Source organism: Pundamilia nyererei, unplaced genomic scaffold (assembly GCF_000239375.1).
Source record: "Pundamilia nyererei isolate P.nyererei 1_Seehausen unplaced genomic scaffold, PunNye1.0 scaffold00059, whole genome shotgun sequence".
Classification (NCBI taxonomy): domain Eukaryota; kingdom Metazoa; phylum Chordata; class Actinopteri; order Cichliformes; family Cichlidae; genus Pundamilia; species Pundamilia nyererei.
In genome coordinates this window covers 2,597,600-2,622,535 of record NW_005187460.1, presented here as the reverse complement: position 1 = coordinate 2,622,535, position 24,936 = coordinate 2,597,600, and the positions used below count along the sequence as shown (strand labels likewise).

The 24,936-nt window shown below is 41.3% G+C and overlaps 1 protein-coding gene across 1 annotated transcript; it reads left to right on the top strand.

The window, feature by feature from the left end:
• Positions 1 to 65: 65 nt before the first annotated feature.
• On the top strand, positions 66 to 23,933 carry ern1 (endoplasmic reticulum to nucleus signaling 1). Its single transcript, XM_005734639.2, has 22 exons — positions 66 to 337; positions 7,184 to 7,304; positions 9,802 to 9,835; positions 9,970 to 10,042; positions 10,245 to 10,317; positions 11,297 to 11,419; positions 12,601 to 12,702; positions 12,799 to 13,060; positions 14,501 to 14,579; positions 14,924 to 15,083; positions 15,460 to 15,575; positions 15,690 to 15,884; positions 16,455 to 16,719; positions 16,815 to 16,905; positions 17,000 to 17,189; positions 17,441 to 17,540; positions 17,654 to 17,853; positions 18,219 to 18,366; positions 18,853 to 18,980; positions 21,087 to 21,210; positions 21,756 to 21,823; positions 21,912 to 23,933. The coding sequence occupies exons 1-22, from the start codon at positions 260 to 262 to the stop codon at positions 22,446 to 22,448; spliced, it is 3,267 nt and encodes a 1,088-aa protein (XP_005734696.1). The 5' UTR covers positions 66 to 259; the 3' UTR covers positions 22,449 to 23,933.
• The last annotated feature ends 1,003 nt before the right edge of the window (positions 23,934 to 24,936 follow it).

Sequence of the window (24,936 nt, the reverse complement as noted above, 5' to 3'; positions counted from 1 at the left end):
CTCATTGGCTCACAGACTCTCGACATTTCCCCTCCTCCACTCGTGTGGATATCTATCCCAAAGTCCAACCCCCACGGTTTTCATTTCAGGAAGAAGCACATTTAACGTCGCATCCAGTGCGGCTGGCTCGATGCCTTTAACGTATCAACATTTACAAAACTATTTATAACACCTGTCTGCGAACCAGAAAGCGGTTTCTATGTAGTCTGCGGCCGCTCGGACCTCCCCAGCTGTCTATCCCGGTTTGAGACCAGAGAATATGGACTGGACAGTGAGCAGTCGGGCCCTGGTGTGGTGCATTTTAGCCCTGCTTTGCTACGCTGGTCTCCCACAAAAGGTAAGAGAGCTAGCTGGTTAAGCTAGCTAAACTTGGAGGACACTAACAGCAAAATTACAGTTATAAACAAAACGTGGACAGATATTTTTCACTACACGGGTGTCACCGCAGGGAGCTAAAGTTGTGTCATTGAAGCCTCTGTTTGTGTGCTTCGTGTTGCCCCAACATTACAGAAGTGAGCTAACACAGATGTTAGCTACCTGGCTGAAAAGCTCTAAAATTGAACTTTACTGGCACCAAGTTTACATTTTCAGCGCTTCAGACCCGCTTCGCAAGCGAAAGAAGCAAACATGTTTACATTAACATTTTTGTTAAACATCTGAGTTATTGCGGAAAACGAGAAATTTTGTATTTACATGTTTAGACGTCTTCGTTTGCTTGTTTCAAAAACAGGATTTTTAAGTGTTTTTGTGGCTTGGTGATAAGTTAATACGCAGTATCTTTTACAAGCATCAGCACACATCCTGTCCCTTCACATCCACATCAGTAGCATCAGTAATCGCTGCAGAGGTGACAAACCAGACACCACAATGTGATGGCTTGAATAAACATTCTCCAAACGCTGGAGACATTGATGAGATATTACAATTGCAAGCTCAGTTCAAGGTAATGAGAGGTGGCTACAGAAAATGTGCTCCCTCTGTTGTTGGTTTTCTTAAGCTCTAAGGATAACATTGTGCATAAATTAAGCCATCATGCAGAAACACCTGCACTCAGTAACTGCACGCAAAAGATGGATTATGTATGAATTAGTACGTGTGCTAGTGATGTATTGGTATCAAATAACTTCTTCTTTGCAAAAGAAATGGTTCTCACAAAAGCTTTGAAAAGCTGTAATTGGATCTGGGCGTTCTTTTAGTTCTGACCAAAACCCCTATGGCGACCCTCCCTCTTATCCACAAACACCAATCCCATCCTCACCTATCCTGTATTGCTAACATCCTGTAAATGAGCCAGATCTCACAGTAAAAGGCTGGAGGCAGAGACCCTTCAGTTCCCAGATACTAAACCACTTCAGCTAAACAGGAGATTAAACTAGCTTTATAATTCCCTATCATGTCTCAGGTTACTCTCTTAGCCTGTTAAGATGGTCTGTTGGTGTAGCGAGGGTGATGGATGATAGGCTATCTATAGATTCTGACTAACATGTGTCTGAGTGGTAGATATAAATTGGATATTTTCAGAGAATATATCTCTTTCCTTGTCACTGTTTTTAAGGTCAGCTGATTTTTTTTTTCCATTGAGGGAAGGATGTCTCTGACTAAAAGCTTGCTAACTGTTTCAGCAAAACATAATATTTGTTTATAGATGCACTTTTTGTTTTTTCTAATGCCTCACTTTACACTCTGCAGGCTGTGTATAACAACACTATATTTAATACTTTTGTCCTCAGTTGTAGTTTACCCATTGCTCACAAGAACAGCATTTTATTTTCATCCTTATTTTTTCAGTATGGAGACAAGATTAAGGTTTGTTTTTAAAAGAAAATGGATAAAAGGCTGCGAGCTTACTCTGTCTTATCACAGGAGTGGATTGACTCCACTTTGACTGAGCGTGCCTAATCGTGGGCCAACATGTGACATATTCCACTTTGCAGCAAACGTATGGGGGAGCATAGGTCCTTCAAACCTTCTTAGACCTGTCTTTGTTACACCGCTCCAGAGGAGAACCTTTATGTCTAGAGATATTACCAGGCTGTCCTTAATCCTAAAATACTAACGTCTGATGTTTTGTCACCCATGCGACTGTAGTCGGGTGATTTTCATTGTAGAGCCTTTTTTGTCATTTTATCAGATGTAGTATGTTCTTTTCTTGGTTCCTGTGTTGTTGGTTTTTTTTTTTTTTTTTTTTGCTTCCTGCACAAAAGCAAGCTGCAAACACAGCTTATTGCTGCAGACAAGCTAATCGGTAGGACTGGCAGAGGTAATTTAGCAAGAAGTTAATTACCACGCGGAGGTAGTTTTTGACTGGTGAACTCTTAATGCCATTCACAAATGTTATTATTCCTCTTCTATTATTATTTATTTTCTAAAATTTATATTCACAGAACCCTCATCCCTCTTATGTATGTGATCCAAAAGCCCATGCTTCACAGCACAGCTTCTCTCAGGGTTTTTACTTAAGGGGGAAAGAAGCGAAATAATTTTCTGTTATACTTCACTGTCTTTATCAACCCTGCTTTATAAAGTCTTTATTGTTCTTTGGCTCCTTAATGCGCTTCTCTGTAATCACATAATCGCCTGAGAGGTCAGATAATAAAGGAAAATACTTGTCTGTCGCAGTAGCCTGTACTCAGACAGCCAAACACATGACTACATCTGCACACATGTTTTTATAGTCTCTCCATGGTCTGCTGCTCTAAATTATGAGCATGATGACGCTAAAACGAACAGGCCATGCTTTCTCTTAATACGCCAGGTATTTGAGGTGTGTATCAACCCAAACAGAGAGGTGAAATAGTTATCAGTATAACCCAGTCTGTTCCTAACCTCTTGTTGTACTGTACTTTGGTTGGCAGAAAGAATATGAGAACAAAAACAAACTGTTTTAACCCCTGTCTGTTGGTTGGTGATGTACTCCAGCATCTTATCAGACATGGAGGGTTGTGATGCATGTAACGTGCTATCAAAGTGCTTTGTTTACACTCAGCTGGAAAGCTGCCAGTTACAGCCAGTCCCGTGTTCAGGTTGGTCTGGCAAGCAACAGGCTGTGAAGCACCGTGACACTTCAGTGACTGCTAACAGGGATACCATAAGCATTGTAGTCTGTGTGTCTTTAAGCCATGCTGGGTCTCATTGCAGAAGGAAAAGAAGATCTTTAGAATAAGCCAATCGTTTTGGTTTCACCTCAGTCTTGTAGTATTATGTAACACTCTTGTGCAATAACTTCACATTTCTCTTTTAGAAAAAAGAATGAGGAAATGAGAGGGAGTGCACCAATATTTCACCATTAACTTATACAGCGCTTTATAACTTGCATGCTCAATCATGGCTAGCAGCCAGATGCTGTCTAGCAGATGTCCCTGAAGCTGAATACTGTATCCACCAGCTGATGAATATCAGTGTGCGTCCAAGACTAGGAGGCTAGCAGATGTTTGGAGAGTTATTTGTTTGCAAAACCAAGAGTGCTGGTAAAGGTTACAGGGGGCCTAAAACTGGATTAGTTATGATTTTTCTCATGAGTTCGGCACCCAGTGGGAACTGTCACAGATGCACATTGTTGACACAAATGCTTGTATAGGATAGGTGAGACTACAGCAGGGGTTTTGTAGGCAAATGTAGAAGGACACAGTTTCTTTATGTAGATAGTGTGAAACTTTCAGGGTTTGTTTGGCCTTGGTTTCTGCCCAGACTATTAAAGCATGCTAGTGTCTTCCCATTTTTTGAGCAGAATGACTCACAGGAAGAAAGAAGTGAGCGTTTTAACATGGTAAAATTTGGAGTTTAACTGTAATTTGGTGCTTTCCCACTAGTGTAGCCTGTATTACGTTTTCTATTCACTCTTAAAAGTGGGGAAATACACTCCTTTGTTTCTCCCCTTTCACTAGGGAGAGCCTCTTGTCTGTGCCAGATGGTAATCTTTGTGAAATGTAGAAGTAATTTAATTGAGTGCTGGTACACGAAGACAACACTTGAAACCTGGGTTGAAGAATATTTATGGTAGTCGTCATTAACAGAAAAGTGTTAAGACTCTAGGTTGATCTGGTGACCCCCTCTCAGCCTCGAGTCTGTCAGATCCTGTACTAATCCAAAGCAACCTGACATTCAACCACCCAGAAATTGCACTATGCATTGCTGTGTAATGACCTGCTATTGTATCTGACTGCCTTATAGTGCTGACACCACAGCCCGTAATCTGCCAGAGTAGCATCTGCTGTTTCCTCTGCATTTCCCAGCTTTGCCAGTCGTTTTACAGTATATAACAGTCAGTCCTTCTCTCATTTCTATGTTGCAATAATTTCAGTTAAAGTAAGTCTTGAGTAACATTGTTATTAGCTGTTTAACTGTATTGATAATATTTGAAGCACACGGAAAGCTGAAAACGGTGTCATAATCAAGTAGTGGTTTTAGAGATGTAATTACAGACCAATACAGAGGTGTTAACTGTTAAATAAACTGTTGGATACACTGCTGTTTATATATATTTATTTATTCATTTATTTATCTATCTCATCAAATTATCACGGTAGAAGGACTGATCAGGTTGGGTTTGTGCATTTTTCTGTGGGGAGGCAAGCACGTCCACTGGAGTTTTTTCCTGCCAGAAACTGAAAGATGCCCACGACTTGGTTATCAAGAGTGGAGTTTCTAGCATTCCTTAGTGGGTGACTGGAGCACTCTTCTTCACCCACAGTGTTGTTAATTCTGGCATAAGCCAAGTCATGGGGCTGGATTGCTTTGCCACTGTTATGGGTTTTGTGGGTTCAGTTGTTTTCCCTGTGCAGTCTTTCATTTTACTTTCTCTTTATTTTCTCTTTGTATGTACTGGTTTATCTCCTCCTTGTATACTGGCTATTTCTTTCATGTGCTGAACCCATGTCTGTTCTTGTGCCACATATTTCTGAGTAGGAGAAAAAGTTTGTGAAAGGATTAGGTGCCCGTATGGCTCGTCAGCCTACTAGTCATCTGTGCAGCGGGATGTTGAAGCACTCTTCTGAGTTAATCCATTGCGAAATCTGTTTTCAAGTAGAGTGACCAAAAAAATCCCTGAAGTCAATTTACGATTCCCTTTGTGCTCTTGGAGGCTTGGCTTACCTCTAGCTTTCATTTTATCTGGGATTATGGTATATAACGTTTATTTAGAAAAAAAACCTCAAAGAAAAGCTGAGCTGCTCCTGATAGAGGTTATACAGATTTAAAAAAAGCTGCATAGGTGGTGAGTTAACAGTTCTGTATGATATCAGGCAGCGATGACCCTCAATGCTGCTGCAGACTCTGACACATCATCAGTGTCAGTGTGACATGCAGCTCTCTCCAGCCACAGCTTTCTGAGTGCACACAGCCCGACCACTTACAGTCACCATCTTTCTCCGCCTCCTCAGCCAGTGGGCACTGACCTCTGGTACTGCATCCTGTAGTGTGCACAATACAGCACTGGGAGATCAGTTCGACAGAAAGACAGGGGTCTGTATGTTTGACATCAGACATTTTGTGTTTTTAAATAGTACTATAAAGTAATATTCCACCCTAACTGACTCACCAGCCCACACACAGCTCTGACTGATAAGTTCTGGCAGTTTTTGTCTGGCTGACGAGCACTTCAGCTTCCACAATCAGTAGACAAGTAGACAAGCTTCAAACCTCATCATTTCTAGACAAATGGTCCGTTTTCATTTCTCATGCAAAGCAGACAAAATGTAGTCTAAAGTCGAGTTGCATACTTCGTGGCAGCACGACAGTAGATTAACTCAGCCAAAGGCCCAGTTTGATAACCTTTTCACTAAGTAACTTTGGCTGTGGTGGTGAAGATTGAATGGCAAGAAAAATGTTTTTATTTATTTGGTTTTTTTTTTGTTAAGATATTCTATCATTCTGTCCTTGATGAATTATGAAATCTGTGAATTGGTTCCAGAAAAGTGTTGCTGCCACTCTTAAAGACTTGATTGGGCATTAAGAGTAAGATTGCTGTACTGTGTTTGCATTCAAAAACTCATGGCGCATCCTGTGGTAGGCCCAATGCTGATTGGTTAAAAAGTTGGCTGGAACAGAAAAGCCAGCGGCCTTGGGGTTCGTCGTGAATAATGCTACGTTCCGGTTATCTCAGAACTTGGGAATGACTGCACTCATGGGTTAGTGCATTCCAGACAGTGTGGGGAAAGCAAAAACATGATTTCTTGTAGGCTTTTTTTTTTTTTATCAAGGCAAAGGTATTCAGGTATTGATCGCAATACAGTATAATCCTTGTCCTGTTGCGCTGAAACACCACTACAGCCTGGCCAGTGCTCTGTATATGGCTTATGTAATGAGTCACAAATACAGAACAGTGCTGATTTAAAGTTTTACAGTTTTAAGTTCAGGGTTGCCATGTTGGATTGTTAGCTCAGGGTTTCTGGGGGCTTCTTCGACTTTCCAAGCGGAAAATCAGTTCAGGGGGCTTTCTAGATTCAAACTTTGACTGGGAACTCGGAAATTCTGACTTCAGACTTTTTCTTGGAACGCACCACAACCATAAAAAAAATAAATCAAAAACTGTATTAAAAACACAGGCATTGGGTGCAGAACAAACTTTCTATTATTTGTAACACCCGTTTTCTCTTTAGCTGTTTGTATGTTTTACCTTTGCGACTGGCTGACGGACCAACAGCACAAACCGTTGTAGCCCACAGCCCACATGCTTGTGAAACTGGCTTGCAAAGTTTCCTTGGCTCCATGTGGGACCAATGTAAATGCATGAAAAAGCCATAAGGGCTTATCCAGTAACCTTCCCCCTGTCATCCACCCTGTCAGCTTCTTTCTTATTGCGTCTTCTGCTGTATTGATTTGAAGTTCATTGATTTTTATAAGGGTGGCAAACTCCCTGGGGCAAATGACTGCCATGCAAGTTCTAGCAAAGGCTAGTTATTGCAGGGTGATGATGAAAGCATCTTTTTGAAGGTGTAACATTTTCTTCCGTCTGATGCCTTCGTCTTGCAGTGTAAACAATTTCAACATTTTCCTAACGTTTGCTTCAGCCGTCTGTGCAGATAACCAGTGTCTGACTGCAAATGAGATTGCAGTTCTTTCCTAGTGTCGGATTATGATTATTTTATTTTATTTTTTTTAACTTTGCAAATGTGATAATTTTTATTTGCATCAACCATACATAACTTGTTGTATTAAGAGCTGTTTGTGTTTGTGCTCTTTGTAGGGGCTTTGCAGTGGCAGCACAGTGTCGCTTCCTGAAAGCCTGCTCTTTGTGTCCACCCTGGATGGAAACCTGCATGCTGTTAGCAAGAAATCAGGCTCTATTAAATGGACTCTAAAAGAAGGTAAGAGGAGAGGACTGGAGTCAGGTTTAGGTCTTTGTTTGTATTTTTCTCTGTTCAGCCCCATTAAAGCCCTGGGTTTTTTGTTTTTTTTTCCAAGCAGCCACAGGAAAAACAATGTATCCTGCTGCTTTTGAAAAAGAATAAAGAAAGTGTCAGAGAGGTGCCTCAAGCTCATTTTATTTATGTCATGTAAGCTGTTTTAGAAAACAACAATAAGACGTAAACTTGATAAAATAATTTAAAAAGAATGAGCTACAGACAACTATTCTTGTCATTTTGTTTCAGTTTTATTTTATTTTATTTATATAGCGAATCACAACAGCAGTCGCCTCAAGGCGCTTAAATATTGTAGGGTAAAAGACTGTAATATTGGAGAGCCAATCAAATGACCACCTTTTATGCCAACACTTGGCAACAGTGGGAAGGAAAAACCCCTTTTAGCAGGAAGAAACCACAGGGATAGGCAGCAATCTGCCAGGACTGCTTGAGGGTGGGGGGAGGAAGATGGGACAAAAAACACAATATCCATGAATTGCACACTTCATAGATAATACTTGGCTTCCTTGTTAAACTGGCCTGTTGATTTGCAGTACTCCTTATGTGTTTTCTTTCCTTCTTTTATGAATGCAAGGTTGTGCACTTTGTCAACATATTAACACTAGGATTTAATTGTAACATCACATTGAATATTAGGCAATATTTAAACCCAATTTATTAAAATGGTGTAATGCTGTCTAGGGCTTATTTATACTGGTAATGACTGGAACCATGTGAACAAACTAAAAGCAGTTAAAAGACATCTATACCTATGAATTATATTGTCAGAATAGTTATTGACAGGTGGTGTTTTCTAGGCTTGAATCCTATTTTCAGTCCCTACTTGAAGAGAGTCTTTTGAAAGGCTCCATTATGCATGAAAACTGGTTAATTATTAACTGAGAGAGGGGAAAATATAGCCTGTAATCAAGGTCGGAGTGGGCCGGGGTAAGCAACGTTGCCGTACTGCACATGCACCGTGTGCAGTGATTACCATGTTAATGTAGGAACTGTATGTTTGGGAGTTGTAGTAGATAAGATACACGAAGGGATAATTGGAAAACATTCAAGAGACATAATACGTGAGAAAGTTTCCCTGTTTTCTACATACATTTCTGATACTTTTCTGACATTTTTAAGATTGGTAAAAGTAGAGATGTGGGCCTGTAAGTCCGTCAGCTACCCCAATCATTAATAATGAGAGGCAGAAGCTGCCTCCTCCGCATCATCTGTTTTTCTGGAACAACTACTGAATATAAATGTAACCAGTTTTGTTCCAGGCTTTGCACACACCTGTTGTTGTGCGTCTGTCAGGCAACTATAATCCTGCATAACGAAAAGGAGGCAGGAGTCTTTTATCTACACCAAGGCAGTACAAGTCAAGCCACATGCTTGCACGTGCACATGTCCCCTTACTGTTTGCTTATTACTCCGTGTTGGCTTTGTAAACATATACTTGTATTAAAGCCGGTCAGGGGGTAACATCCTTGTATGTAGCACAGAAAAATAAATTGTTTTCTCCACACCCTCTGTAACCACATTGAATGAATGCTCGTACTGTTCTTTAGCACCTCCATATAATCTGTGCTTACACCCTGCTATTGTTGACCCCTTTGGGTGCTTCCACAGAGATCAACTCCACCTGTTCCACACCCTGTATGTTCACAGTGTAAGGGAGGTGTGTGTTTAACCTGTTTAGATGGAGGCTTCACATTTTGACTGTCGTGTGTCAAGGAAGCACACTGGTATTTTAAAAGTCGTTGTAGTGGCTGGCCGTATTAGTGTTTTCTCTTTTTTTAAAAGGGATTTTCCCTTCTTTTAGGGAACTGCTTGTTTGTTTGTGTGACATGGAAGGAAAATAAGATGTGATGAGAAAGTGACTGAAATGATGACAGCAGTAATGTTTCTTTGAAAATGAACCATCAATTTGTGTTTTTGTCAGATTAAATGATACGAATGCTTCTGTTTCATGTTCATATGAAACTAATTTTCACCTCTACTAAACAGCTTTCCACCAGATAGTCCAAATGATTGCATTAGTAGTAATACAAAGAGCTTGAAATATTTACTAAACTGGCAGAATTTCAGGTGGGAAATGCCCTGAAAGCTTCTTAATGCCTGTTTCCTTAGCAGGGCAGGAGTAAAAAAAAGATTCTGTTTGCAGGATGAGCTGAGGAAATTATCACAGTTGTAATTATTTCCAATAAATTCACATTTTGTGCCTTAACAGTTGGTGTTTATTTGTCTGATTTATTCACTGAAAGCTGTTTGTTGACATGACTGTTTGCCTTTGATGTTTGCCACGGGGGAATCCATGTTCATTTGGACTGTGTGTCCTCTGCGATTTTAATGTCATCAGTGCTCATGTCATCCTCTTACTCAACCGCTCCTGGCAGTGCTTTTCATTGTTGGTTGATATTCTTGTCACTCCTGACTAGCATCTTCTGGTCTCGCTTCACAGATCCAGTTCTTCAGGTCCCCACGCATGTAGCAGAGTAAGTATCTTTGTGTTCACACGCATCCTTGTGTATTGTGTTTAACTGTCAAAAGATGGATGCAAATAATCGTGGCAATCTGTTGAGCTCATCTTGAGCCATGATCCTGATGCCGTTTTTCTTCTTTGCACCAGGCCGGCCTTTCTGCCTGACCCAAATGATGGCAGCCTGTACTCTCTAGGCGGGAAGAACAACGAAGGCCTCACAGTAAGAGGAAACAAACTTATCACACACTATAATCTTGCCCCCCCCCTCTTTACTTCTCACTTCTCTGTTCAGGGGAAAAAGTATCTAAAAGTAATACTCTCTCATTTTAACTTGCAGTTGTGGGGATGCATAGATTCCATATATTATTTTAGGATTGCAGATTAATATTGTTTTCTAATGTTCGTTCATTTTCCTTAAACAGAAATTACCCTTCACCATCCCTGAGTTGGTCCAAGCTTCTCCCTGTCGCAGTTCTGATGGAGTCCTTTACATGGGTAAGGTGCATTCATAAATAAAATGATTAGGACACTTTTGATTAAGCTCAGTGTTTTATTCTCGTGGCTGTGTGCAGTCCATGTCCTGTGTATCACCTTGTCTAGCTGAGCTGGTGACGTTCTGGCCTCATATCACAGTGGTTTTCTTTTCCACTCAGCCTGCTGTCGTTGCCTCTGCTCTTTTGAATTTGCAACAGTTAGCACAGAAAAGGTAATCTGCTGTGGTTACTATGTGTCATTGTTAAAAGAGAAGCGGCTGCCATTTGCCTCCCTGTGGTCATTATCAGTGAAGTATTTGCTTTCATTTAACTGACACTGCAGCCAGAAAAAGCATATTGGAGCTGATGAGTGTTACAAATTCTCACTACTTAAATTTGTTCATGTATGAATTTTTTGCAAAGTAGATTTTGCAGTTATCAGGGCCAAACAACCGTCCCTCTTTGTCTGCTTTCTGTCAATCAATCAAGCCATTTTCTGTATTATGGCTTTTGTATTGATCTATAACTAGCAATGACTGGCATTGCTTCTACACCCTGCATTGACAAAGTAGGCGAGGCAAGGAGTCCGTAAGCTGCTTATTGAATTACAGAATGGGTAACACCCATTTCTGTCAATCTTTAAATCCATATTGTTTTCCTTGGACAGTTTTCTTTACATGAGGCAAATATACGTTAGATGTTTTGCACTCTCTCCTGCTACACCTTTTGTTTCCGTGTGACAAAACGAAGAGTAGGAAGTAAAATTGGAAAAGCCTCATGAGAAGGTGCCCTCTTTGAGGACGGACACACACAGTGGTAGTGAAATAAAGCAATAGTGAGAATTAAAGTGTCACGATTGGATACATAAAACCCCGCCTATGAATATGTAAATATGAAATGCAACAACAGGTTTGTAGGACGTGATTATGAAATCGCTTTTGCAAGGAGCAGTTTGAATGTTGAAATCTTGGTAAGTAATTGTGTTATGTGCTCTCACACAGGTAAAAAGCAGGACTTGTGGTATGTGGTGGATCTGTTGACTGGTGAGAAACAGCAAACCCTGACCTCATCCTTTGCTGAGATGTTCTGCCCCTCTTCATCTCTTCTCTATCTGGGACGCACAGGTAAAAGCAAAACCAACCCAGCAACACGGTTAACTGACACAACAATAGTCTCTGTGGTTCATCCTGTTCAGTTGTTGATTTTAATCAACTAAGTTTATTTGTCTTGCATACTCTGGTAAGCCCAGACGGTTTGCAAACCATTGTTTGCCTCTTACTCATCCAATCTCCAACCTCGCCTGAAAGAGTGCCATCCCCTGATCTGCCCTTGCAGACTTTAATGTCTGGGTTAAACAGGATGTTATGGTCCAGCAGAGGTAGGCATTTTAGTGCTTGTCTGCCGACAGTGAGCTCTGTTGTGAGATGGGTGCAGTGCGCAAAATATGTAGTACAACCTGTCTGTGGGCCACTCTTTGCTTGTACTGTTGTTGGTCTGTGAGCCAGCAGGCTGAGAAGAGTAAAGTTACAACATAAAAAAAGCTGATGTGAAACAGTGTTAATAACAATGAAAAGTGTCACTGCAGTCACTGTCTATGCTTTTCATGCAGTTCTCCCATTCCTGGTGAGCTCTGCTGTTTCTCCCTGCTCTATTCCACCCCAATCCAAGCTGGAGGAGTGCAAATTAGTACGTCTGGGGGTGTGTGAAAACCCCCTCTCTCCCCTCCATCTGAATTTTATACACAGACGGGCACATTTGCAGGAGCATGAAAGCTTTAGCTCTAACTATAACTGCAGACATGGAACTAGAGTCCTGCAAATCTCATCCACCCATCCATCATCTCCTACTTATCTAGGACTTGGTTGTGGGGGTAGCAACCTAAGCAGAGAAGCCCACACCTCCCTCCCCCCAGTCACCACCTCTAGCTAAACCTGGAGAACATCTAGGCATCTCAGTGTGTGCGATTTTGATAACCGCCATTAATCCTGAACATGGTGTGAAGTCAAAACTTAATTTGTAAACACAGCATATAAGCTGAATTTTCTTTCTTTACATTCCCATTGTTGCAGAGGAAGTTGAACACCGCTTGACATCTTTCTTACCACCTGAAATTGGTTAAAAAAAGGCTTTTAGTAGGTTACTTAAGAAATCTGTAAAAATACTTTAAACTGCATCCCTGTCAAAAGTGGTCATCACAGCAGGCAGCTTAGCATATTTGATTTGTGAATATTTTCTTTTTGATTTGTATAAGCACAAAAATGTCTTTCTTTTGTGAACATATCCCTGCTGTTCATTTCTCCGTTAGAGTATACCATCACCATGTATGACACCAAGAGCAGAGAGCTGCGCTGGAATGCCACCTACTCCGACTACGCCTCCACCCTCCCTGACGATGACACCAAATACAGTAAGATCCTTGGAACGTTTGTGTGTTTTATAGCTTTAGTTTCCAACAGACTGACTATAACACATCTGCTTTTTTCTTTTTTTTTGTCTTCCTCAGAGATGGCTCATTTTGTGTCCAATGGCGACGGCCTTGTGGTGACCGTGGACAGCGACTCTGGAGATGTCCAGTGGGTCCAGAACTATAACTCTCCGGTGGTGGCCATGTATATCTGGCAGCGCGAGGGCCTCCGCAAAGTGGCCCATACTAACGTGGCCGTGGAGACCCTACGTTACCTCACTTTCATGTCTGGAGAGGTCGGCCGCATCACGCAGTGGAAATACCCATTTCCTAAGGAGAAGAAGCCCAAGAACAAATTCATGTAAATTATGCTTTTGTATGCTTCACTGCTAAAGTGGATATTGCATGCTGCTTCCTGGAGGTCAGAATTGTTTCTTTCTGAATATTGTTAGAGCCAAACTGATTCATTCAGTTTCTGGAAACAAGCATTGGCTAAGAGTTCTCTCAGGCATGTTTCAGCATTTTGTGTGAATCACACTAAGAGGGTGGAATCAAAATATACTTTTATTAATCCAGCCTTTGATTGCGTACTGTTTGAGTCGAGACATGCAATATCTAAGTGGCTGCCAGAAGGCCCGAGGCCTGTACTATGAAGCAATTTAAACATACCCAGAAGTGCAACTGTCCACTAATCAAAGAACTGGGTGTTGGATCTTCAGCTTGCCCTGATTTGTTACCAGCATGTAAATGTAATTTGTAGTTAAAACGACTTTTATGGCGCTTTGTTAGACTAAAAGTGCAGACCATTTACATCATCATTTACCAAAAGCAAAATGGCAATCACACAACGGTGGTTATCAACTCTGGAGGTCAACCCAGGTTTTCCAAATCTAGCTGCGAGCACGTCCACATAGTATCAGTGTTGGTCCCAGATAACCTGTTGCAACGGCTGAGCTGAACATTATTCACGAGAAAAACAAATCATCTGAAAAATGAGCAGTTCACAAATAACTGCCGTATCAGTGTGACATCATTAAGACAAAAGTAGATCTAGATAGTTTCAGCTTCATTCTTTCTGCTGCAACCCTGCTGTTGTTAAACTCATGTTAAACATTTAGGGGCAAGTAAAGTAGAAATACAAAAATATAATTCAAATAGTATGCAGGCTTGTTTACTGTCTCACTGTCTCAAGTACTTTGGTGCATTAACAGGTTGTGTAACGTCTTTACACTGACATAAAGGGGAGTTTCACTGACCCGGCTCACTTAAGATCAAAGTGTTCTGTATGTGGCCTTTGATGTAAAATGAGTTTGACATCCCTGGTTTAGACCATGATGTTCTATTTTCTACTTTTTTTTTTTTTTTAAAGATAACTAATTGTTTGGCAATGATTTTACATGCACTGTTCTTTTAGCTTAAACACAACTTGCTCCAGAGCCGGTTAAATCTGCAGAGTAACTAACGTACCAAAGAAACAAGTGACCCGCCTCCAAATCCCTAAAAGCCCAGGGTTATACCAGAAGCCTCCTCGCTAACCTAAAGGCCAATTGTGTATTATAAGCCTCTAGTTTCAGCTCTTGTTTCGCACTCTTGTATATTTTTACGTCTTGCATCAACACCTGCTGATGAAAAACATTCAACGGGTTTCAGTACCTAGATCCTCTGTGAAAGTTTCGCCTGTATAGAGAGGTGATTTCAGGGAACTTGTTTTTTTTTTATTTTTTGGAAGTGGTTTTAAATTTTTCATGGTGTGTAGATTCTGTTGTTAGGTTGCTTTATTTTGACTCTATTTGTTTTCCAGGGCTACTTTGTATGTGGGCAAATACTCGACCAGCCTGTATGCTTCTCCCTCCTTGGTGCACGATGGAGTCACTGTGGTGGTGAGTGATGGCTGCATTTCTGTGTTCATTTCAGTAAAACATAAGTTGTGCATGACAGAGCAAAACATCAGTCAACTATCCTAACAGGTAATCTCTCTGTGTCAGGGTTTTTTAATCTGTCTTCATTGTAGTGAGTGGTTTTTTGGAAGGAATGTTAAAAAGCTTGTGTGGGTACATCATGCCCATGTTTTGTCTTAGCTTGCCTCAGCTCAGGTCATTTTGACTCACAGGCCTTGACTCCGTAACATTACTGTACTCTTGGGCTTACACAAGAAGCCCATAAGGAATCTGCTTGATTACTCTGACTCACTTAAATGTTTGTATTTGTGTTTGTGTATGTTTAGCCTCGTGGCAGCACATTCCCCATGCTGGAGGGCCCGGATAGCCAGGAGTCAGAAGAAGACAAGGAGTGTGTCATCACACCCAGCACCAGCGTGAAGTTCAACGCTGCGCTCCGTGAGCGGAACCAGGTCAACTTTATGAGGAACTACCTGCTTCTTATAGGTACTACGCCAGTATAGAAACCAGACAGTAATATTAGGTCTAACCTACTAGCTTGTTTTATTTTATTTTCTTGATGCAATCAGGAAGCAGGTATCACACCTTTTGTTTATGTGCTAAGGCGTGTAAGCTGGTGGGTTTTGCACACAGGTTTCACACAGTTCAGGACCTTAAATGATCCCGTGTTCTATCAGTGAAGATTTTGAGCCGACACTGCCCTCTGCTGGATACATTGTGGACCCACTATAGGCTTTTCTTTGCATTGGAACACAGGCAGAAAATTATAACAGTTGAAACTGGTTTCTAGGTGAATGTTCATGAGTTTCCTAATGATAATGATGACAGTAGTGATATTTTAAAAATGTTCTTTGTTTATCAGGTCATCATGAGACGCCTCCAGAAGCTCACACTAAGATTCTTGAAAAATTCCCCGACAGCTTCCCACGCCATCAAGCTAACGTCATCCCACCAACGACTGACAAGAAAGTAGAGGAGGTTTGTCAGTGTGTCACCCATTAGTTATTTTAAGGTTTTATGCAGAATTTTAATAAATGTACTCTTGCTTTTCTGCCTTTTTCCTAATTTTTGTGTCTCTTTGCCTTCATGTAGAAGGTTAATGACAGCGGTATGGATGATGGGCCCCCTTCAGCTGTCCCTGAGACGTCTATCCAAGAACCTGGGACTGGTGGCCGCGCTGTGCGCCCAGAGGCCCCGGTGGATTCGATGCTTAAAGACATGGCTACCATCATCTTCTCCACATTCCTCCTGGCTGGCTGGGTTGCCTTTGTGATTACATACCCCAAAGTAAGTCAGTTACAGCCTTCCATTGAGCTGTTGATCATTTAAGTTTAACTGTGAGGTTTAAAAAAACTATTATGAAAGAAGTAGGAAGAAAAACCTAAAGTGTTTCAAGTTGATTAGCGATAAAGCATTGTATTAGTTTTTAATAAATTATGGTAATACATAATTAATATTTCCCATTTCTAACTAGTTCAAGTGGAGCTACTGTTAACGATTTTATATAAAATGAGGTTATAGAATAGAGGAAATGGAGCCTGATCAGTTTGTTTTTTGGTTATGATCACACTTTTAAAGATTTAATTTTAGCTTTTGCATCTCTCAGAACTTCTAAAATTGTGCACTGGCTTTTCAAACATTAATTTCTGAGAAATATTATAGATGATTTTAGAGAATTTGTTAATCTCTAGATTGCTACTAAATTGCTTTTCACCATTGGTTCAAAACCAGAATGAACAGTTATTGTCACCTAAAATAGTTGCTAGGTGACAACACACATTTACACTTAACTGCTGTGTTCACATCACTCACAGCTACCAATCAGTTGACATTAACACATTATTTGTCTTCTAACAGAGTATGCACAAGCAGCAGCAGCTGCAGCACCAGGAGTTCCAGAGACAGATGGAGGAGAGGTTGGAGATGCTGCAGAGGCAGCAGCCTTTTCCACCTGCAGAAGTAGGCATGGGTTTGACTCTAGAGAGCGACTACCTGGAGGTGGCACGCACTCGCTCTGAATGCTCAGACCACAGCAGCCCCAATGTCACCCCTCGTGCCTCCAACCACTCCAACTTGTCTGTGTCTGAGCTGGGGAGCTCAGCCAATGAGCACGAAGATGGAGGTAACGACTGGAAAAATTGCAGCCACACTCTTTAGGCTTGTTCAGCACTTTAATGGTTTAATGTAGCTTTCACTGACCAACATTTGTATTATCAGAGGCAGACTCCAGTGTTGTCAGAGTGGGGAACATAACTTTCCATCCCAAAGAGGTCCTGGGACATGGTGCTGAGGGGACTATTGTGTACAAGTAAGTTAACCAGCTAGTGGTTATTCACAGTGGTGGTTTTTTAAACTGTAAAATGCTGATGACCAATGTTGTATTTTTACCATTTCTCCACTAGGGGTCAGTTTGACAACCGTCCAGTTGCAGTGAAGAGGATTCTCCCAGAGTGCTTCAGCTTTGCAGACCGAGAAGTTCAGCTGCTGAGGGAGTCTGATGAGCATCCAAACGTCATCCGCTACTTCTGCACGGAGAGGGACCGTCAGTTCCAGTACATCGCCATTGAGCTGTGCGCTGCCTCCCTTCAGGAGGTAATCACTGACTTTTTTGGGAGTACTGAAAAGCTGATTTAGGTTTCCTTAAAAGTGCCTTATTCCTGTGTCATTTGCATGTAGTTGTCTGAATTTAAGACTAGCACAGGATGGTTTTCATTGTCACTTTCTCACAACAAGTACAATAAAGGACTTCCTATGTTAAAAATAATGTCGCAAGAAAGTGTCAACTTTTCACAAAACTCTTATAAGTCTCTGATTGTGCTAATGGCTGTCCTTCATCTCTCTAGTATGTGGAACGAAAGGATTTCAATCGTCATGGACTTGAGCCTGTTATGCTTCTCCAGCAGACCATGTCTGGACTGGCCCATCTGCACTCCCTCAACATTGGTATCCATCACTGAATACAAAATAGTGTTCCTGTTTTCATTGTCATTAAGTTTTTTGTGTGCCTAAACAACTCTTTCTGTCTTTTTCTTTTTGTCCTCGTATTTTTTCTTCAGTCCACAGAGACCTGAAACCTCACAATATTCTAGTGTCCATGCCCAATGCACACGGTCGGGTCCGCGCCATGATTTCAGACTTCGGCCTGTGTAAGAAGCTCGCAGTGGGCCGCCACAGTTTCAGTAGGAGGTCTGGGGTGCCCGGCACTGAAGGCTGGATCGCTCCAGAGGTCCTCAGCGAGGACTGCAAAGACAACCCGGTGAGTTGGTGTAGTTCTGCAGCTCTGTAATTATTACTGCATGGTCAACTCTTACTGTTTCTATTGAGGAAATAAAACTTCCAACCGATGCAAGTTTAGCTAATACTTGATATTTGAAGTGGATGCTTTTGAGAGTAAGGTGAAAAATTTTCAAAGGATTGCAGAGCCCAATCCAGGATCAATAACAATAATACTAATATATATGTTGCAACAATGCTTTTAAATTGGTGTTAGCCTACATGCTGGATAATTTGTGTAAACAGAAGAAACCTTGATGATGATGATGATGATGTTGGTGGTTATGGTTCTGTTTCGTTATATACACAGCTGTGACCCCCTCTTTTCTTCCTCTCTGTCCCTTGTAGACCTGCGCAGTTGATATCTTCTCTGCTGGTTGTGTCTTCTACTACGTTGTGTCCCAGGGAAGCCACCCTTTTGGCAAATCACTGCAGAGGCAAGCAAACATCCTACTGGGCTCGTACAGCCTGGACCATCTGCAGAATGACAAACATGGTGAGGATTCAGCTTCTGGTTTTGGTAAAAGTAATGCAGGTTAAGTCAGATGATTGTGTTGTTTGAGGACTTTGGGGTTTCTCATTTTAAGGCAAATTAATTTAAACCTTTGAAGATTTTCCCAGTGTGTCCACATAGTCCTCTCAGTCATGGAAAGGTTTCTTTAAACAGCACATCCCAATCGACTTCAGACCCGCAGACAAGAACTGGTTCATTCAGACGAGAAAAAACAAACAGATACAAACTTGACAACATAGCCGAAACATCACTGAAAGTAAAAAGAAATACACGTTTAAGGAGATTCATATTCAGATTTTGGACAAAACAGAAAGTTAGAAAGAGGAGCAAAAGATGCAATATTTAAGCCACATAAAGTGTCTTTGAAAAGAGTTGTTGTTGTTTTGTTTTTTGTGTGTGTGTCTTTGTAATTGTATGTGTTAAGAGGTGTGGCACATTGTCAGAACTGCTATGTTTATGTCTTGCCAGGTGACATTGTAGCCAGAGATCTAATAGAGCAGATGCTGAGCATGGATCCCCACCGGAGGCCTTCGGCTGAAAGCGTTCTTAAGCACCCTTTCTTCTGGAGTCTGGAGAAGGAGCTGCAGTTCTTTCAGGTTACTCTTGTTTTTACCCTACCTGGTAAATTTCACTGCATGCTGTAAAAACGACTCCTCTGACACTGTTCCTGATGTGGTGTAAACCTTGCCAGTATACAGTGGTACTGCAGACTAGTCTGTGTATAGACCCTGAACTTCCTTAAAATGTTCTAAATGGTGTAGAGCACATGTGTCAAACTCGAGGCCCGTGGGCCACATCTGGCCTGGCGGACATTTATATCCGGCCCGCGAGATCATTTTATATACCGTAATTGTCGGGCTATAAGCCGCTACTTTTTGCACAAGCTTTGAACCCTGCGGCTTTTAGTCAGGTGCGCTTTGTAGTCCGGGAAATACGGTAGATTTATTATTATTGTTATGCATGGCCCAGTGATATAAGGCGCTAATAACACCCAAACTGCAGATCCCATAATGCAGCGCTGCAGCCTCCTTGCTGAACGCTAGGCTAGCTGGGAACATTCCCGCGTCAATCAAGTCAAACTTCTGTTATTGTGAAGCTAGCCGCTCACAATGGTGGAGAGAAAAGTTGATTCTGAAAACGGAGCCTTTCAGGCTGAATATATGTTTACAGACATTGCCGGTAAACCCGTGTGTCTTATTAGTGGAGCTAATGTGGCTGTAATTAAGAAATTTAATTTAAGACGGCACTACGAGACAAAACATCAGGATAAGCTGAAAAACCTAAATGCAGAAACTACAGAAAGTAGAAGAGCTAAAGAAGAATCTGACATTTCAGCAGACGTTTGTCACCAGAGCAAAATCACAAAGTGAAGCTGTTGTGAAAGCAAGTTTTATTGTAGCAGAGGAAAAAGCCAAATCAGCGCGGTACCACTCTGAAGAGCTGCATGATGAAGGTGTGCGACGTCTTGTGTCCAGACAAAACGCAGATTTTGGCAAATGTGAGCCTGAGCAGAGACGTATGTCAGAGTGTAACCGACACAAAACTGCCCTGAGACAAACGTGTTGGACTTACAAAAGATGGAGCGCCGGTGTTGTGCGGTGAAAAAAGCAGACTAGTCAGCAGGATGCGAGTACAGATGCAGGAGAACTGTACCGGTGAATTAACAGCATATCACTGCATCACGCACCAGGAAAGGCTGTGTGGTAAAGTCCTAAAATGGAGCATGTAATGATCACCGTGATGCAAACCGTAAATTTGATCCAATCTAAAGGTTTAAATCACCATCAATTTCAGTCTTTTATGTAGGAAATAGATTCAGAGTTTGCTGACATTCCTTATCATACAGAGGTCCGTTGGCTGAGTTGGGGGAAAATTCTCAATAGTTTTGGAGCTCAGCAAGGAAATCTATCAGTTCATGGACATGGCATGTATGATGCGGTGAAGCTGTCACAAATGCACCAGTGCAACTTGCCTCACTTTCCCTGTTGCCAAGTAATGTTGAACCAAGTCAGTTCAACAGTGTTCCCAAATGCGCACTTTGCTGATAAACTGAGCGCACGGCGCTTTGGTGACTTTGAAGCACAAAAAGAGAATTTACAGTTGAAACTGCACCTGTGTAGATTCAGATGGAGCTGCATTCTAATGGGACACTCGAGGGAAAGTATGACCCACAGGGTTTATTAATTCCATTCCTGAAGCAATGCCCAGCTCCGTCTACATGTGGCTCGAACCTTGTGTAGGTTTTCATTTATTTTTTCTGGTTTTGGCAGCATGTTCATATTTCTAGCTTGCATAATTTTGACAGGATATATTTTTATAAAAATATTTAAAGTTAAAGTTTATTCTGGAATTATATACCGGTCTGTTTTTATTCATATTTATGTTTAAAAAACAACAACAACATTGTTTTAGTGTGTTCAATAAATGTTTATCTTGTCTGGCGACCTAAAGTGTGCCTTGAGGTTTGGCCCCCTGTGCAATTGAGTTTGACACCCCTGGTGTAGAGTATGTTCAGCTTCCCTTTTTAATAATAATCTTCTGTATTCATTTAAAAACAAGTGCTTTTGATTACTGGGATATTAACTTCTACAATACATTTTTTTATTTAAATAATACAATAATATTGTCACTGAGAACAACACTCCAGACTGCCTGCCATATTATATTCACCGGATGTTTTTTTTGTTTTTGGTCGTTTTCAGGATGTGAGTGACAGGATAGAAAAGGAACCGCTGGACGGACCAATTGTGAGACAGCTGGAGAGAGGGGGGAGGGCTGTTGTCAAGGGTGACTGGAGAGAGCACATCACAGTGCCACTACAGACCGGTATGAGACTGACTGTGCACAAACTCCTGAAGCCTCTTTTTGTAAAACGTTCTTCTTGTTTGTTGTGTGAAATTAGACTTGACAGTATTACACGTTACACAGTGACACTTGTACTAGTTCATCTTACAGCTTGTTTAAGTGCCTCACTGTATGTTCAGTTGCATGCAGCATCCTGCTGCCAGAAAACATTTGAGCATGTGGTTAATTAAGCATGCTACTTCCTGTCAACAGCGCCATTTGACCCAGTATCACAACAACAGATTCTTCATGGACTCTGCGCTCATTTTTATTTACTTATAAAACATTTGGAACAGATATTAATGATTAATCCAGAGATGATGTAGATAACATAAAGGATTCACATTTAATAAAGATGAAATGGTACACATACCTTTCTACATGTTTTTAAATACAAGAGACACTTGGAACCATGCTCAGTTCAAGCTACAGCTTCACTAGTTTCAGGACTTCCTTTGTACTGATTCTGTGTTTAGAATTCATTTTTATGATCGATGCCTGAGCTCTGAGTTTTCCTTATGTGGCAGATCTGAGGAAGTTTCGCTCCTATAAGGGCGGGTCAGTCAGAGACCTCATGCGTGCAATGAGAAACAAGGTAAAAGTTTCCTTTATAACAAACAGCTTTGTGCTAAAGTGAGCCTGTTTTGCTACAGTCACATTCATGGCTGACCTTACTTCAACAGAAACACCATTATCGAGAGTTACCCGCTGAGGTCCAGGAGACTCTGGGCTCCATCCCCGATGACTTTGTCTCCTATTTCACCTCCCGCTTTCCCCACCTACTGATGCACACCTACCTGGCCATGCGGACCTGCGCGCCTGAGAGACCATTCCTGCCTTACTACTGCTCTGCAGAACAGCTTGCTAAGACACAGGCCCAGTTAGCTCACCATGGGCCGCAAAGACATAATGAGCCATGCACTCAACACCTGCCAACACACACATCCACAGCTTCCTCACCACCCCAGGAGTCTACACATTCGTCACTGCCGGAGCAGGTGTGTCACACAGCAGCTGCTGAATCAGTGCCCTCATCAGCACCGGAGCCCGTATTGTCACATATCCCGGTTCAGACAGTGCAGCCGGCAGAGCCAGCACCGTCCACACAGACTGACTCGCACAGTCAGACCTCAGAATCAACTCTCAGGCAAAGAGAATCCAATCAGCCTGAGGTGACCCCACTGACAAATCCTCCTATACTGGACAACAAACCAGTGTGAACTAGACTAGAGCCAGGTGGATCCAGCTCAGATGGGAGCATTGCCTTAAAGTGTGAGGGAGACAAAAGGAAAGGTTGGACTCCTGGTTGTGGCTGTGCTGTGAGTCGGTGAGGACCAGGCCTGCAGCGCCTGGGATTCACCGCCAGACGCGGCCGCTGCATCCTGCATTAAGTGCCTTCTGCTAACCTGCATTAAAATGATCCCCAGCACGAGACTGTCCACGAGCCACCCTGAGAAATCCAGCAGGTGTTGGATGTTCTATTGTAGCCGAACTGAGTGAAGAAAGCTTTTAATTTTATTACGGCATGTCCAAAAAGGTTTATCTGGTCTCCAGTGTGGGGAAACGGGTCCAGATGTTGTTGAACACTTGGGTAGTTTTATTGTGCAATGTTGTGTACGTCTTGGTGAGCCTGTTCTCTGCACAGATACTGTATGTATATTTTTGTACAGACCAGTTCAGAATTTGGATCATTGATGATAAATCACTTGATGTGGCCGTTGTGCCTTTTTTTCCCCCTTTTTAATATCACTGTGCTGTATGTGTACAGATGTTTTAAAATTGACTATGCTAAATGTGCTTGATTCCAGTTAATGCTGCTGCTAGACTGCTTCTCTTTTGTCAATCAAGACTATTGAGCTGACTCATTAAGAGTGGGCTCCTCCAAAGGGTGTTCAGAGTGACGTCTGGATACAGTGGGGTTTTTGTAATCCTCCTCTTTATAGAGTCAAATTAGGAGTTTGGAAGTCAGGCTGCAAAATGCTTGTGTAATAACTTTTTCAGGGGTGTCAAAGTGAAGTTAATGACTTGCACATTAAATTCTATTGTTTTTATACTGATATTTTGTGTGTTTTGAGTGTGCTGCATGCCACAGTTTTGTAAGGTCTGTCATATTTGTCTACAAACTGTAAGTTTAACAGTTTCACCTGCTGTTGCTTCAGGCAGCTGGTGTTGTCTGACTTAGCAACAGAAACTATTAACTCTGAACCTCCTTTGGCATTATTATCAGCACAAAAACTGTGTGCCAGGAACTTAATGGCATGAGTTTCCATGACTAGCAATAACATGTAGGTGCCCCACGACCTTTGTCCATAGTGTATCTCAAAGGTTGGAAACAAAAGCCAGAAGTACCTGATGTTACCTTTCTAAGATGCTTCATGTAGTGTTCAGGGTATGAATGATTTGATGGCCTTAAAGTACAGAAGATGTAAATATTATTTTGGGTTGCTGTGCTTATACTACTACCACTGGAAAGGTTCACCTGTTTTTGCCTAATTTCTGAATTAACCATCAGAAATAACACAAGACAAACCTGCAGGTATGACAAAGATGTGGGGCCTGCACTACTTTTATGATCCTTTAATGTGTAATCATAGACATAGAATCTACCATCAACAAAGGTACAAAGAATTAACTCAAACAGTGAGCTGTCAGTAATTTTCATTAATAGCAAATGGTTGATTTTACCTAATTCAGTGAATCCTGAGTTTAAAAAAACAAAACAGTAAAAACATCAAATCATGTACACCTTTTAGCTTTCTGAGCTTTCAGTGTCAGCATTGTACTCATAAAGACCTTCAACATCAACATAATTCAAAATGATCAATTTCCAGTAATGGAATACAATCCCTCTCACAATGTCTAATAAAAATAAAATTTGTTTCCTGGAGCCTGGAGGTTTTTTGAGACCCAAGTAGTTCAACTGCTTCCTTTGGCAAGTCCAAATCTAATTTTGGATCAAGTCATTAAATTCTGGCTGAGTGAATAACTGGGGAGCAGATGAGCTACTGGATTTGGATGTGTAGTGAAGTATCCACAGTCGAAGGAAATTATATCTGGATCATGTTTGCAATTGCCACTTCTGGGAAAAAAAAAAAGAAAAAAAAAGTGATATAATGGAGCAAAACTTATAAAATATTTTTTGAAGCCACCAACACAAAATTAGTAAAGACAAGGTGTTGGATTTCATGCTGTAAATATGATGCAGGGCAGTGTTATTTATAGCAGCTGCCCTGTAAACACATTCTTGCACATATGCAGTGGATATTCACCCTGGTTACTTATGAAAACAACTTGGTCTCTTTGCAAAGCATAACATACACAAATCCTGTTTATCGTAATGATGTGGATATTATTACTAGGCTTTAGTAATAACTCAGTTTTTTTTTTGTTTTTTTTTAACACGTTTAAGGTAATTTGCTAGTGTATAGTTTAATGTTTAACTGACATGAGCTGTTTTGGTTACTTTTCTCAGGCTGCTGGTGACAGACAGCCTCTCCTTGGTTGAAGCTAACGTGTGGCTCGAATAGTTTACTTATTATGGTGACATTATTTGTACTGCTCAGGTCAAATCAATCCAATGTCACTTCTTTTAGCTTTTTGTGTTCTAAGTTTTAATGTTGACAGTGGTTTGGCCACAACTTACGGCTGGGCTAAAGCAATAAAGAAGCATATTTGTCATTGAAAGAGGAAATGTTAATTTATCACACA